Here is a 16,526-nt window from a genome sequence, read left to right on the forward strand (position 1 = left end):
GTGAGCACACACCGCATCTTATCAATTCACGTACTTTTCGAGTGAGTTCTGGAACTTTTGGTTGGCGCTGGCGATGGTCTGGTCGGCGATGTGTAGCGAGCCGCATATGACGCCCACCATGACGTCGGGCTTCTCGGCCTGCATCCGGTCGGCGATCAGACGGTCCAGCCACGCCGTGCTGATCGTGTTGTTCTGTAGGAGAGGGGGAAGGAAGTCAGAGCGCTAGTGGTTGCTGGCGTTAAGGAGGGCGGTCAGTCACCACGACGCTAAAATGCTCTTGCACAGGACTGCAGACTGCAGAGGACAGAGCGATAGTGATGGTCTTTTGACTCTGCGTAAGAGAGAGGCCAAAGCGATGATGACCATTATGTCGAGAAGAGAGGTCGGAGCGGCGCTGGTGGTTTCAGGGAAGGCCAGACCAGTGCAGACTGATGGCGTTGGTTTTAACACAATGGGTGGGAGGTCAGTGCGACGATAGCTGATTTTGTTAGAAGGATAATGGTGCGGACACGGTGGTTTGAGTTCTGGCCATGTGATCGGCATCTTACCTGGAATGTATCAGTGTGCAGCAGTGTGATGAGAATCTCCACGGTACTGCGGAACTCTGCCCTGATCGTCAGCTCCTTCAGGGCAATCACCAGGTTCCTGCGCGACAACGGAATAACGTCATTATTAGAATCGATAATTGGTTACATGCATGATTGTTGGCTGCCAATGACATTACAGACTGTTTCGCCACGCAGCTTTGCTCCCGCTTTGCGTATATCTCATATCTAAGCACTGACTTTTATGTAATGGGTCACCTTCAAAGTAAAACCAGAATACACGCAGCAAAACGTACAACGGAGAAGCTACTAAGCCCCACTACAAACCGTAGCACGCAGAATCCTCCCTCCCCTCTCTCCCTCTCCCGGAGCGATCCCCTCACCCCACTCACTCCCTGGCCTCCTCTCGGTTGTCGCCGCGCGAGAAGCAGTGACCGAACTGGGAGTCGGCGAACTCGTGCAGTCCCCCGGAGGCGGCCACGCTGAAGTAGCCCCAGACGTTGGTACTGCTCCGGAACGTCAGCTCCTCCACCGTGCCAGAGCTCGGCTTGAAACCTGTGGGGGACGGGAACACGAGGCGTCAGTTACTCCACCGTGCCAGAGCTCGGCTTGAAACCTGTGGGCGACGGGAACACGAGGCGTCAGCTCCTCCACCGTGCCAGAGCTCGGCTTGAAACCTGTGGGGGACGGGAACACGAGGCGTCAGTTACTCCACCGTGCCAGAGCTCGGCTTGAAACCTGTGGGCGACGGGAACACGAGGCGTCAGCTCCTCCACCGTGCCAGAGCTCGGCTTGAAACCTGAGGGGGACGGGAACACGAGGCGTCAGCTCCTCTCCACCGTGCCAGAGCTCGGCTTGAAACCTGTGGGCGACGGGAACACGAGGCGTCAGCTCCTCCACCGTGCCAGAGCTCGGCTTGAAACCTGTGGGGGACGGGAACACGAGGCGTCAGCTCCTCTCCACCGTGCCAGAGCTCGGCTTGAAACCTGTGGGAGACGGGAACACGAGGCGTCAGTTACTCCACCGTGCCAGAGCTCGGCTTGAAACCTGATGGGGCAAAGACAACCCGGGCGGCGTCAACTCAGCTCACGGTGTGTGACGCACAATACGACATGCGGACGTGGGGTCTGGGGTATTTGAGGGAGAATTTGGCAGCATTCGTGGCGAATAGCGTGAGCTTCAAATTAAAGGTGTCTAGACTTACGTCGGAAACGAACAACTGACGCACGCGCTGACATTTTAAAACAAAAATGAAACGAAATAGAAAGCGAAATAGCAGCTCACGAGAAATATCACCAAACGTAACCAGCAACGTGGACCAGATGACGTACGACGCATGGCTTCCAAAAGCGCTACGAACAGACCGGCTATTGCGCAAGTCATGTAAAATCCATAGCCCCGTCGCGCAGAATGGCCGTGCCGAGTCGGGCTGACCACTGCGCAATATCTGACTGCGAGCGGAGCTCAATAACGCCCCGGACGGCGACATTGGCTCAATATATTGGCCATGATTGATCGCTGGCCGCCATTATGACCAGAGCAGTGATCACACCAGACCGGTAGCTGGCAGTGTAGCCAACGGTATACAGCGCCGAGCGACATCGCTTGAACAATGTCACTGCCACCACAAAGTATTCAAACAACAGCAGACTATAACGGAGAACGATCACCAGCCAACCGTTCTGAACATTGTAATAGCGGGCTATACTTCCTGGAACAATACAACAAACATCCTGTCATTTTTGCAATTGCACCTTCGCGAGTCGTCTAGTCCGCACTATCCGTCACCGGGCGTATGTCACGTGACCCGTTCTCACCTTCGTCCGGGTTCTCGCTGGTGATGCGAGCGGCGATCACGTGTCCGACGGGCCGTTTCCGTTTGGACGTGTCGTTAAAGTCGATGGCCGAGTCGCCCCAGGGAGATTCGCCCCACAGCAGACGGATGCACTTGATACGCCGCATCGGGATGCCCATGGCGATCTGTAGTAACAAGGGGAGACATGATATGGTGTAAGACTTGAGAGCGTGGAGCCGGCCCGGCACATTGGGCCCGAAAGTCAATAGTAGCGCGAAAAAATGAAACTGACAGGTACAGAGCATGAACGAGCAAAAGCACAATTTTTTTTTTTTTTGCTTTTTAGCAATTTTTGTTAAAAAGTTGCAAAAAATAGAGCTTGAACCTGGGAACGATACGATTACACACGGAACTCTATTGAAAAGTCAGCAAATTAGCAGTAAAGATCAGATAGCACGACACTCGCTACTCATCCCAACAAGTTATCGAAACGCAGACCGCCCTCCTCGCAATGCCCTCACAGTGCATGGCCATCTACACACCCCCATTCGGCATTTCCCTATCCCTTCACCCTCTCTGTGTCCCCGCACCTGCAGCTGGGCGGCTGGCAGGTTGACGTCACTGATCATCTCGGTACACGGGTGCTCCACCTGTAGGCGCGGGTTCAGCTCCAGGAAGTAAAAGTCGCCGTGCTCGTCATACAGGTACTCCACGGTGCCGGCGCTCACGTAGCCCACCATCTTGGCCAGACGGACGGCCGCCTGTGAAGGAGGGGAGAGAGAAGCGAGTGAGGAGCGGGATAACTGGCTGACAAAATATTGTGATAATGGACAGAATTAACGGCCGGATTTTAGTAGCACATAATTCATCACACTTATGAAGCATGTGTTGTAATGACTGAAAATGAATGAAAATGAATGAAAATGGATAAATGAATGCATGACTGAATGAATATGAATTGTTGAATAAATGAATGAATGAATAAATGAATGAGTGAATGTATGTCATACTATATCAATGTAGTTAATTAAAATGTGCGCTGTAGAACAAGGAAACAACCACCCCATCTAAACTGCTGATCTAAGCGAACCGACTCCTTCTTTCTACCGCCCCAGCACCATCCCTTTTCTGTCCCCCGATCACGCACCTTCTCCATCTGTTCGAACACCTCTGGGCTGGCGATGACGCACGGCGCCTCCTCGATGATCTTTTGGTGCCGCCGCTGGATGGAGCAGTCGCGGCCGAACAGGGAGATGGCCGTACCGTACTGGTCGGCCAGCAGCTGAACCTCCAGGTGGCGCGCCTGGGTGGCCATCTTCATCACGAAGATGGGCGAGCCGGGCACCTCGGCACGCACCTGAGCAGGGAGGTCAGTGGGTATGTAATGGTCAGGATGCGTAGTAGGGATCAAAGGCTGAAGCACCACATGGCTGCATCTTAAGTCGCGACTACAGATCAAAGAGATACTCTGCTCATGGACAAATCGCACAAATACATTAACCTTCCAGGCGGTGGGGGGGGGGCATTTTTTTGCCCCCCCCCCCTTTAGTTTTTTCAATATATATCTCGAGAACCGCTGCGCCGATCGTCACCAAACTTTCAGTACCCTCCCGGGAGCAGCTAGCGCACATGGTGACCAAATTTTTTCCGAAGGCTATGATAGGTTGGCCGCTAATGACGTCAGAGTGACGTCATTTTTGCCATTTTCGACCCAAAAAAAAAGGTTTCGCGGGAAGAGCTGTCAGGCCTACAGCTTTAGAGATACATAAAAAATTTTCAGACATAAAAGGTGTGGAATCAAAAGTGCTACAAAACTGCTATTTCGGTTTTTCGAGTTTTTTTTATTTTGACCCCCAAAAATCAAAAATAGACTTTTTGAATATAATAGCCAAAAAATCCAAAAAGTTTTTTTTTTAATTTCGAAAAAAACGGAATATATGTGATAGTCCCTACCGCCTTTTATCTACTTACCAAATTTGAGATCGATACCTCTTTTTTTGGCCAAGTTATAGCGAAAAAACTGTTCAAAGTTGATGGCGTCAAATTTTCAAACACAATTTTTGGCAATTCTAGACCTCGTAGAGCAAAACAAAGACCACCATTAGACTCCCCGTGACGAGCTGCATCGAATCGATACCCATTTTATGCAAAAATATCAACTTTGAAATTTGACCTTTTTTGACCTGACCTTGACCTGACCTCCACCAGAAAGTGACCTAAACCGTACCTTATGGTCTTATAACCAACACCATTGAAATGGAAATGAAAAACTGGCCATAAAACATGCATCGCACAACCTTAGTAAAGTTGGTTTCATGTGGTGACCCTTGGTGACCTTTGGTGACCTGACCTGTGACCTGACCTGGTATGACCAGTGACCTCTAATAGCAACATATGTACTAGACAACTGACGCCTTATCGCTGATTTTCGACAAAATGCGTTTTACTCGGTGTTATAGCGCTTTCCCTAGAAGGCCCGTGAACGGTGAAACGTTTTATCTTTGACCTGACCTGTGACGTCATCGGTTACCCCGAGGTCAATGAAATTTGGTTTCCTCCGACAAATTTGACAGGGCTATCGAACGCCGTTTGAATTTTCCGGATCCGTCCAGCAGTTTCGGAGATACGGGGGGGGGCAAAAAAATGCCCCCCCCCCCTCCCCCACCGCGCGGAAGGTGGCTGGTAGGCCCACCGCCTGCCGGGTTAACCGTATCACGTCACTTCCCAAACATGTAACAGCATAATGCGAGGAACAAGCCAAAGCTGGCTTCCGGCGTCTCACGCACCTGTCTGTACTGGTTGAAGAACTGGTCCTCGGACTCCACCTTACGGATGCCCTTGCCGCCGCCGCCCTCGGATGCTTTGATCATCACCGGGAAGCCGATGCGTCGCGCCGCCTCCAAGCCCTGCTCCTCGCTGGACACGCAGCCGGCCTTGTAGAGCTCCGAGGAGATGCGCAGTGAGCCGTGGCTGCCGCCGTCCTTCTCATTGTACTGCGCCTTCAGACCTGTAGGACGGAGATCAGTGTGCGTGGCGTCGAGGGTAAAGGCCGCCGTCCACTGTGCGGAACGCGTGCGGTCCGTACGGAATTTAACACAGAACCCTATGGGCGCATCCGGTCCGTACGGAAATCGTGTGCGCTCCGTGCGGACCGCATCCGAACGGCAATCAGCTGTTGATTTTCCGTCAGCTCTCCGCAAGCGTTCCGGAAGCGGTTGCTACGGAAAGGAAATAACAAAGTCCGACATGTTGAACTTTTCTGCGGAGAACGCAGGCGGAACGGACGCGGACAGGTACAGTCTTCCGTCTTCAAAGTTTTCAATTGCAAATTGAAAAAAATAATTTCAACTCTTTCATGATAAAGTAAGTAAACATAATTTCTTTGACATGGCAGCACTATGTTATGCTAGTAAATTGCTATATTTTCTTTTGTAATAATTGATAATTACTCTTCACAAATTGTTAGCAAGTGTCCGTGAGCTTTCCGTCTGCGGTCCGGATGCGGTCAGCGTGCGGCGACATTCCTGACGGACTCCGGACGGAATTCCGTCGCAGTGGACGGCGGCCTTTAGAGTTAGGAAGGACTGGACTGTCTTGGAGCGGAAGATGGCAGGCATATTTCAGAGACAAAGAAGAATAAGATGTCAACTATCGCTTGGCAAAATTGTACCGTCCTTATACATAAGTGCGGTGTACGAGGACTAACGTAATTTTAATTAAATCTTATTGAGCTACCGCTGCATAAAAGTAAAAACATGGTCACAAACATGTGCTACAGTCTGAAGTAAGCATCTTAATTTAATGCCCCACATTTTTTCAACTAGCACGTGATTATTTCACTAGTCCCCGCACTCACCTGATCCCGACCAGGGCATGGTGGGGATGTCGGCCGTCTGCGCCACGATGCTGGAGGCGATCTTATCACCCAGTGCCCACATGGCCTTCTCCGGCGGACCGATGAACACAATGTTGCTCTTGTGCAGCAGCTCTGGCAGCTTGGGGTTCTCAGAGGCGTGCCCCCAGCCGGCCCACACTGCCTGCACCGACATCCGCTTGGCGATGTCCACGATGAGTTCGACGTTGGCGTAGTTGTTGTTGTTAGTGCCGCCCGGAACGGGCACGTAGTGGTCCGCCATGCGGATGTACTCGGCGTTCGCTGTAGGCGGGGGATGGGTCAGAAGGGTCTCGCAGTACTCCGAGGCGGGGAGAGATGGGGTCTAACGGTGCTCAGAGGGGTCAGGTGGTACACGGTGAAAGCCGAAAGGTCGGCCAGACAGTCACTGAGGCGGAACTTCCGGCACGGATAAATACACAATACACATGGTTTATAACTTGATACTAATGTGAGCTCAGCTGACCCGTTGTTGTTAAGCATGACTATGAGCCTGCGATAACATTTGTAGAGCGGCATTTGTGAGGTGTATCCTGTGTTGCACATGATTTATTACTAGCTGGTGATATCACCCGACGGTTCACTGTGTATATTATTACGACCTGGCGGATGGATGTAGAGTGGTGTGCACTTGCAATGGCCTTGAACATTGTAGTGCGAGTGTCCGATGAAGTACACAACTAATGCATTGTGCGGTCTTCTAAAAAGACTTACATAGAGGCTAACGGGCTAATCGATATGCTTATCTAAAAATGACTTGTTCCGATAACTTTACAGAGTTCACTAAAAGTTTCCCTGTCACATTGAGACCATACATTCATGTCATACTCGACAAACCTCAAAACACACCGCTCGTACGTTCAGGGCCAACCCTCGTCCCGTTAGCGCACACCTCAGTGCCTACTCTCAAAACAGTTGATAACCTTGGTGGCCGATAAGACGTCCGATTCGGGTGTTCCGGTCCCACACACCACCGACAACAGCCCGCTCCCATATTTAGCCCGGTCAGAAGGCGTCCATACCTGGCCAGTGACCTCCCTGGGAAGTCCATCCCCACCCAGCCGCGATGCAACGGTGCTAAATTCGGAAAACAATCGCAGACTCGCTCCTTAACCCTTACCACCTATTGTCCGGATCTCCACCATCTCCCCTATGTTCCCCTCATTTATCGACATGGCTTAGCCTATTCTACCCATCTCACCCAACATGTCATCTCACACAATATATCCGCACATGCTCCTAGCTAAGAGGGCTCACCTTTCATGTCCTCGGGCGTTACCATGGCGACGAATCGGATCACCTTGTCGTTACGGAAAATCTCGTACGCCCAGCGGCGGATGGAGCGCATGCACTTGACAGCGGCGATCCCATTGTTGGCAATCAGGATCTGGGGGCAGAAATAGTCCAGGGACTGAATGTTGAGACAGCCAAGACTAACAAAGATGAAAGATCTTGTCATTATGAGTCATTGTGAGTCAGATGAACTAGGCAATGGATTTTCTTTTAACTAGCCACCATGATCAAAGATGAAAATGGTTAACATTTTGGGCAGTGGGTCTCCTGTATTTACTGACATATAAATGGATCTGTCATGGTCTTGCATTATTAACCATTTCCTGAATATATGCCAGGTACAACATACAAGTTAATGAATTGAACTACTTGAGTATCTGGAAGCAAAATCCAGCTGTTTGAGTTTGCTTGCATTGGCTTGATTAGAAAACAAGGAGCTTATACAAAAAAAAAAGAAGAGCAACACAAGTTGGCTGAGATGATCCACAGAACTAGCTGAAGTAACTAAACAACTCAACCAAACTACTGTACAGTTTTAAGACCTTAAGTTTAAAACTGCTTAATTATTCCATGAATGAGACTGTTTTGTCAAAGTTCAACTATTCATGAAAGAGTAGAATTATCACTTATTACAGAATACAGATTCTGGATTTAAGTGCATATATTAGAGTTGAATAGTAGCAAAAATACTACAGAAACTTCAACATGACATACCCTGTTGATTGGACGGGTTCCTCCCAGCCGCTTGACAAGTTCTTCTGGTGTTGCCACCACAAAATTCAGCTTCTGATGTCCCATGACTGGCAAAGACTTGCTATGCCCCAACTGGGCTGGAAAGTTGGCCTCTCCTCCAGACATATTGCCTGCAACGAAATAGAGACAACTGCTTCAGCTTATAATTCACAGAGTCACAAAGTTTTGATGCTAGCTAGCTGTTACACAACACAAAAAATAAAGATAAAAATAAACCAAAGAAGTCAGCACTCAGCAGTCATATTGCTTGTAAAAAAGGTTTAAGAACAATAGATATAGGTGGACCGAACCGGGTTAAGTGATTAGAATTTGTGCTGCTCCACTGTGATCAATAGAAAATAAGAAAATGAGCTCAAAATACACTTAACTAAAACATTTAAACTGAAATGAATCATTAGTTCATGAGTTGAGTTTGCGTTGAAGTGACAAATCAAAACTGAGATGTTCAGAGCAATTTTGCTGTATAACTTAAGTTTAACATTGAAATTATGTCACAGCATCATAAGGGTAACCTAAAAAAGACATTTAACGACTATGGGAGCAAATAACACACTATTTATTCACACCAACTTGGGTCCTGGGGTAGGGCTGAACCAGAATCGACTGAATCAAGCTGAAGCAGGCCAATTCAGCGACATACCTGGACTTTACAAATATATTAAAAGCCTGTAATAACAAAACAGGATGGAGCACATCAATTTATCGAAAGAAATATCGTTGGTGGATCGATACCAATTAGGAAACCAAGACGAACCGCCCGGCACGCCAGCGGCAAAACCAAGGCGGCAAAACTCAGTCGATGTTGTAAACAAACCCAGAGGTCATTGAGGAGCCGTCAATTTAGAAGAAGAACGCAGTTCATGGGAACATGGCCACGAAATGGTGAAATTGCATGACGTCGCACTCGCAATGGATGCGACGAAATTTAGTTAGTATAGTAATCGTAGCAAAACAAATCAAATATAAGCTAAAGAACATCAATAGCCGATGCGTGGTAGACGAAGCACTCGATGAAAAAATTTGAGTTCCAGAACAAATAAGGCAAAAAGTCCTTGCCTTTCAAGATGCATAGATAGGTATATATGAAAAGGCTAATAGCGAGCAATTATCTCATCTCAGTGACATCGCACGTCGGTAGACAAGAGATAACCTCGGCAAGCGGCCAAGTGACGTCCGCCACCCCTCCCCACCACCATCCCCGCCCACCGCGGTGCGGTCGATCCGCGGCGCCGTGCACGAGGAGGCGCCCCGCCGGCCCACGCTCGTACGATCGCGGCGCCAGCCAATCAGAGGGTCGGACGCGGGGGCGCGGCCCACTGAGCACCGCGCCAGTGTCAGCTGATGACCGGCGGGGAGTACGAGCGACTGGGGAAGCGCCCGCCCGGTCCGTAATTGGAGTTTTTATTGTTCCATGTAAACTGCCCATGGGACGATTACCTAGCCCTGCTTGGAAACCTGCTGAAGGTTCCAGACTGGGAGGGCTTGAGAAGGCGCTTTCAAAATCAGTGTGTAAGATGCACCACAAAAGCATGATGCGGCCCCGGGCCCGCCCTACACGTCCTGTCCGAAGTGTCGGTGCACTGCACAGTGCACAGTGCACACATCACATCCCTGTTGCATCATGTGTTGTTTGGACCAGTTTTATTAGCTCAGCCTCGAGCCTCGACAGGTCCACTTAGCCACACCAAGGATGCTCTGTAGGGACAAAACAGAAACTGGTCGGCAGTCGATGCACCTCTCCTCCTTCGAGCCGTGCCGGGACGGGACAGGTTAGGCGGTGTACCACCGAACGAACTGGAGGCACCAGGTCAGTCGGCTGACAGATCCAGATCCCGCCGTGTGTGAAGAATGTTGCGTGACGAGTCTCCCCTCCCCGCGCCCTTCCCTGCTGTACTACCCCTAAAGAGCGGCCACTCTTCTCAATGCAGCTATCCGTCTATCTGGAGTTGTTCGCAGCGAACAGGGCGCCGGCTGATGGCGTCACATAACCGGGGATTTGTTGTTAGGCTGTCAGCTCTACAAGCGCGGCGCCAGACATGGCCTTGTGAGGCACTTACAACAGAGGTGTGGCTCCGCGCCCCCCTAACACGTGTATGACATAACTCAGCCAGTCTGTGAGCCGAAGAAATACATGCATTTTATGTAAATTAATTGCCAATTGGAGTCGCACACATCTCTTTCGGGCCGAAAAATAAACGGCAAGGTGAAGTATTCGAGGTCACTATTGTAAACGTTATGCAATGACATTCTGACTTCACAGCCTCACACCGAAAGCAAACATATAAAAGAAAATATCAATTATAACGCGGTAGGTAACACCGTTATTAGGTAGGTAAAGGTATGCCAGAGTATTCGAGCCGGTAGTTGTATGGTAAGAGATAAAATAAATAAACCGCATTCCATGCAGCACAAGTAACAGATTAATTCTGCCTTCTTGCGGTTTATTTTTGATAAAACGTCGAGTCAACGTTTAAAGGAAATAGTTCACATTTTAACATGGGTTTTGAACTGGAATAGCAGTTCCGTAGCTTGGGCTGAGACGAGCATAAATCAGGAGCTTTTACAGCCCAACGATCACCCTAGGCAAAGATATTCTATTTCTCGTCCCGAAAAATGTGTCTTGCGTTGAGGATGTGTGCCTTGCATATATTCGCATCCAGTATGAAACGAGCATGGGTCCCGAAAATTCTTCAGAAACTAGAGAAATTATCTACGAGAACTCTAGAGAAATTCGCTCCAGTGAGGCGCTCCAGTAACAAAAGCATGAGCAGATCGCCCAAATGCCGGTGGCCGTGATAATTTTCAGTTTCTGAAGAGTTTTCGGGACCCATGCTCTTTTCATACTGGATCGCGTGTGCCTTACAGAAACTGAAAAGTTCTTCCTATATCAAAAATATAGAAAATAATCTTTTGTTGTAAAAAGGTTTTATTTTCTTTGCTGATCATTTTGAACATAAAAAATCACAAATCCATTGCAAAAAAAATAATTTCGTGAAAGTGAACTATTTCCTTCGTTTACGGTGACCACTGAACGGCTTATTTTTAAGCTAAATAGATTGCGCGTCACTGTTACTTTTGTTTTCTTTATCATTGTGCGTGCGTTGCCTGAATAAAGAACTGAGCGATATAATTACTTTGTTTTAATAACATTATCTATCGGTATCTGCAAGTGCAGTGTCATGCTGTAGACTTGAATAGAACTTGGACGTGTCTTACCTATACATATAAGTGCAAATTAACCGCAAGTTCAGTGGATAATGACTTGTGATCCCGCAGATCTCATATCGGGATTTTTTACAGGTAGGATGTTTTCAGCATTCATAGCAATTCCCCGAATGAATAAACCGTAAATAGACATCGAACTAATTGTTAATTACTTCAGACGCTACGTTTGAGGAAATGCTTATTACCTACACGCAGTAGCCGTTTAGCATAGGTATCAGTTATACAGGGGAATTCATATGGATCGATGACCAGATTCAGCACTGCTTCGGTGCAGGATAACTACCCTTCCCTTTTTCAAGCATAAATAAGTGTTTACTAGTTGCACATTTGATGCACGGCCCGTTCTCTTGCCCGAAGGAGAAATCAATTTAGTTCGTCCCAATTGCTAACATTATTGAATCGTAATCGGGAGCAAACAACGCAGTTGTTGAGGCGAAGATGGGTCAGGGGCACTTTCAGAAGTCGGTCAGCTTGCCAGGTCGACAAACGATGCCTAGCAAAGAGGCGCACAGTCACAGTCATGTGTAGCATGCACATAAGCTATTGCTAGTCGGCAGCCTCCTCACTGATGCGGTATTGCTAAATCAATGAATATGCACCATCGGAAATGACGTCGCCCGTCGAAGGGTGTTCGACGGTTGGAAAGTAGTAGAACCGCTCATCTGCCATGAACTAGTCGTGGACTGGAAGTGGACAGGTCACGGGACAGGTTATATCTCATTCAACGGACGTTCCAAAAGTTTTGAGATCAGCGGTCAGCCCGTAGTCGTTGGCCGGTCAATCTACGGGTCATTTCACATCCGGCGAACAGGAAATGCATGCCCTGATCGCTGCGAGGGCTTATAAACGGTTTGCCAGCACCGACAGTGGCCCATTATATAAGATGAGACCTGCGGTTTAACTATATTTAGGTACGCTTGGTACTGCACATAATATGACGGACTTTTAACAGCCGGCTCGCTATATTTAGCCCTGCAGGCGATGACGCCTCGGTCTGCCCGTTTCGTCTCGGTCGGCCCTAGTCCGCAAACATGATACCACAACCGTCAACGTGAGAATGCCGAATTCGCGACGCATGCACATTGACCGAACGACACTTGTGACGGCCCAGCCAGGGTCCAGTGCGTTTGCCCCGTCACAAAGTCCGTTTTCGGCCGTGTCCGTATATATGCAGCTGCGAGCCACGCGACCACAGGCCGAGATGGTGTTTCCTGGATATCGTGGCTGAACTTTGGCTCAGGGTACGGGCAATAATATGCATTATCGGGCCATGAAGTGATGGGCATAGATATGTAGGGTATGTCGATCAATCACGCAATCATATAAGCGGAAGTTAAAATAAAAGATAACGTTTACCCGTCCTAGACCCCCTTGATTAACGATAAAAAGATGAATAAAAGAGATGAACGATAAGTTTTTATGCCTATGAGACAGACCGACGAGCCATTTACCGCATCCGTTGCCGTCCTAAAATGTCTTGTGCACGTTTCTTTTTCATTGAATACTACGGACGATCACTGGGAATCTAAGGAGCTTATACGGGCATTATAAAAATAACCAGAGAAAACAATAACGAATGAGAGGAGCAGGCATGCCGAAGAATCTCAGTTAGGTACCCCTATTAAAAATAATAAACCATATAAATAAATTATTTGTCGCTGTAGCCTGGCGGCGTGGTTTCGGGGCGGTGCATTCACCCGCTCTAAATCACCGACCCACCCGGCCGGGAAACGAGAAGACTCGTGCTCGGCTGCCCTGCTCCTCACACGGAGTGAGGAGGCACCAACCGGAACCGACGAGCCTCGGCGGCGCGCTGGATCGGAACCGGACCAGCCGGACCAGGCACACGGAATGTGGCCGTCCGAGCGGCGACCTGTCGACCGGGCCGGTGTCACCCCGCCCCACACTCGGCGGGCGACACTCACGAGACGCAGGCACACGACAATATAACACACGAAGGCTGTAAATAGAACTCGGTAACGGCTTATTCTGATCGAGCGGCCGGAACAGAGCAAGATTTACGACAGGCGAATAGCAGGTAGCCGGTGCCTCGACTCGGCCAGAGCCAGAGGCACGTACGCAACATGCAAAACAGACGTCGGTGGCTGGAATTTAAATGGGCGTTCGCCGTCTGGCCAAGCGGGTCAAGGTAGCCTGAAATACAGCCACTCACGGTGTGCTGGTATACGAGACTCGGTACCTGCGTTCGTGTCCGGATGCTGAATCGGCCCGCCTCCCGTCCTCGCTCGGATGCGACCAGCCCACCGGGAGCGCCACGCGTCGACACTCCACCCGGCACGTGCGGCCGACCGACTGTGCCACTGCGGCCACCGCCGGGCGCCGCCGATAGACCCCCGGCGCAGGCCTAGTAGTGGATGACGTCACACGACGCACCGATCTGTGACGTCATCGCCAGACACAGCGACCAATCACAGCTGAGTGCGACGTGCCCGTATGAATCTTGCCCGTATGCTCGATTCAAGTTTCTGCAATGTTTTGATGCCGAGGTCGCGTCCTGTGCCCCGGGGCGAACCGGTACGTCCGCGGTCGGCGCAGCCTGCGGAGTGCAGGTGGCGATGGCCCAACTCTGCGCTCCTCAGATCCGCGCAGGAATGTTGCTGGTGGCGAGGTCGGTCTGGTCGCGGCAGGTCCGGATATGCACGGGCGAAACCGGCGCTGCTTTCACCTGAGGCGAACCGGAACTCTGCCGGTCCGTCCGCCTGGAGGAGGCGTCATCTTTGCAGCGGCGGCAAGATAACGCTAGAAGTAAGAAGATTTTGTTTTGGAATGCATCGGCTCGGGCTCGAAAGCCGATGCATAAGTGCCGCATACGGCATAAGATAAGCGTTTATTATCATAAACGCTCCATAATTCGAATGGTCCACCATAAATGATGCTATCAGACCTGACTTTGTTTTTGAGAAAAGTACGCTTATGCCTACGAATATTGAGCGGTAAAGTTATAACCGATCGGTAAAACGGAGACGTTATATGGACGACTACCAAGCGGTAAAAGAGAGCTGTAACGACCGACTAACGAGCGGTAAGAGAGAGACGTATCACCGACTATTGAGCGGTACAAGATGTTCTGACCGACAACCGAGAAGAGACGTGGTTATGACTTTGACCGTCTCCCGAAAGGTAAACGGAAACGTTATGAACCGACTAACGAGCAAGATAGACGCTATGGTCGACTATGGAACGGAAAAAGGGAGGTGTTATAACCTTCTACAGAGCGGTATGAGAGAGGCATTATTAAGCGGCATTATTATTGAGAGAGGCATTATCAAGCGGTAAAAGGAGATGTCCTGACCGACTATCGAGCGGTAAAAGGGAGACGTTATAAGCGACCGTTGATTGAGATGGGAATACGGCGGACATTGAACGACACGATGGACAGCAAAATAAACCAATACAATTCGTGAAGAAATCACCCTTAGTTAAACTTAATTTAACCGATTAATGATATGATAATGCTACTCATCAAACAGAACAACTCACATACCAGGAGCAATAAAATAGATCGTTATCCGTAAACCACGAGAGAAAGAACTTCGGGAGCAATTTTCGTAAAATTGTAAAGCAAAGCGACAATCTTCCACAACGGCCAAGTAAGTTCGGGCGAATGAATCAATATTCTTTTGAAGCATTTGGGTGAAAAGTGCCACTTGCAAGACAATCGCCAAATAAACACCAGTTACATAACTTTAATGATGTAAAAAAAACTAAGATGTTATGACTTATGAGTGCCTCCTATGTAAACACTAGAAAACTACAGTATCATCGAATGCTCACAAGGCTCATGCTTGCTCTGGACGAATTAGTGTTCTTATTGCACTTTGGCAAACTGGCCCGGGTCCCCTACTATCTCCCCTCCTCCAAGTCGTACGTACTGTGCACTCGAGGTGGCCGCCGGAGCTGCTGCAGCTCTCCCTCTCTCAGGTGGCGCAGCTCCTCCTCCCTGAGGTGCCTCCGCTCCTCCTCCCTGAGATGTCTCCGCTCCTCCTCTCTAAGATGTCTCAGCTCCTCCTCTCGCAGCTGACCCGCCACATCGGTAGCCTCGTCTTCATCGCGCTCCTCTCCACCTCGCTGGTCACGGGCCGGTCCCAGGGTCCACATGGCGTCAGCTGCTGAGCTGCACAGCAGCCGCAGAGCCCACATCCAGCCGCGGCCGACGGCGGCGCTCGGCACACTGACTGGGCCGCTACGGCGCCGTCCCGAGCGGCGGACAGGTAGGCCCGGCTCCAACACCGGCGCGAGCCCCCCGGAATCTCAGCTGGATCCCACCGCACCGGGGGAGAGCTGGAAGGATGGGAGGGGAGGGGTGATCCGACTCGTCGGCTGGCGGCGGAGGATTAGCGAGAGCACGGCGATAGGCGCGGCGAGAGGCGCTGAGCCTGACCGGAGACAGAGCGGGGAGGTGAGAGACTGGCACCCACCTGTAGTGGCGGCGGACTGGCACCTCCAGAGTCCAGACGGGTCCTCGGGTCCAGTCGGTCTGGCTGGGTCGGGTAGACACGAGCCCTCCACGGAGCACACACCGTGACCGGGCGGGACGGGGCCGCCGGACCGACTGAGCGCCCGCCTCCCTCCGCCACACACGCACACACAGACGGCGGGTGACACGGTACCGGCGGCTGTTTACGTCCCGCCGATGACGTGCGCCGCTGGCAGGCGGCAGCGCCGCAGGAGCCAGCCAATGTCAAGGTCAGATGACGGCTGTCAGCGGGAGAAAAGACGTGAGGGGGATTAGTGGACGTCCGTCAGTCACGTCTGCAGAGCGATACGACCGTGAGCAGCCCACCCCGGCAATCACGGTGACTCGTATTGTATCACGGCCGGGAGTGGTGTCATCACGTGCACATCACGAACTGATCACGGTCGGGGCATTCTCCTGACTCGAGCAACATGGCATAAGCACGGCTTGGTAACCGGGTGGCCACGCGACCTAAACAGCATGGGGAGTGGAGCACAGCCCTGGAAACCACGGGATCTGCAACGCCTCACACCACCGGACAGACCA

At 50.5% G+C, this 16,526-nt stretch overlaps 1 protein-coding gene across 9 annotated transcripts in view; it reads right to left on the bottom strand.

The window, feature by feature from the left end:
• LOC122390843 (acetyl-CoA carboxylase-like) overlaps window positions 1-16,114 on the bottom strand; it is a 54,747-nt gene extending 38,633 nt beyond the window's left edge. For 3 of the 9 annotated variants that reach the window (XM_043384185.1, XM_043384184.1, XM_043384183.1), the window contains exons 1-11: window positions 15,397-15,679; window positions 8,240-8,388; window positions 7,490-7,619; window positions 6,197-6,496; window positions 5,127-5,347; window positions 3,488-3,697; window positions 2,931-3,101; window positions 2,363-2,525; window positions 938-1,100; window positions 549-645; window positions 35-192 (exon numbers count right to left, since the gene is read on the bottom strand). In XM_043384185.1, the coding sequence (XP_043240120.1) occupies window positions 35-192; window positions 549-645; window positions 938-1,100; window positions 2,363-2,525; window positions 2,931-3,101; window positions 3,488-3,697; window positions 5,127-5,347; window positions 6,197-6,496; window positions 7,490-7,619; window positions 8,240-8,388; window positions 15,397-15,664 (2,030 nt within the window). In that variant the 5' untranslated portion in view covers window positions 15,665-15,679. Of the gene's footprint in view, window positions 1-34; window positions 193-548; window positions 646-937; window positions 1,101-2,362; window positions 2,526-2,930; window positions 3,102-3,487; window positions 3,698-5,126; window positions 5,348-6,196; window positions 6,497-7,489; window positions 7,620-8,239; window positions 8,389-8,918; window positions 9,073-9,428; window positions 9,477-13,703; window positions 13,827-15,396; window positions 15,680-15,942 lie in introns of those variants that run through there. The other 6 variants (XM_043384186.1, XM_043384187.1, XM_043384190.1 and 3 more) reach the window with 6 other exon arrangements.
• Window positions 16,115-16,526: the final 412 nt, after the last annotated feature.

This window comes from Amphibalanus amphitrite, unplaced genomic scaffold (assembly GCF_019059575.1).
Source record: "Amphibalanus amphitrite isolate SeventyFive unplaced genomic scaffold, NRLGWU_Aamphi_draft 000412F_arrow, whole genome shotgun sequence".
NCBI lineage: Eukaryota > Metazoa > Arthropoda > Thecostraca > Balanomorpha > Balanidae > Amphibalanus > Amphibalanus amphitrite.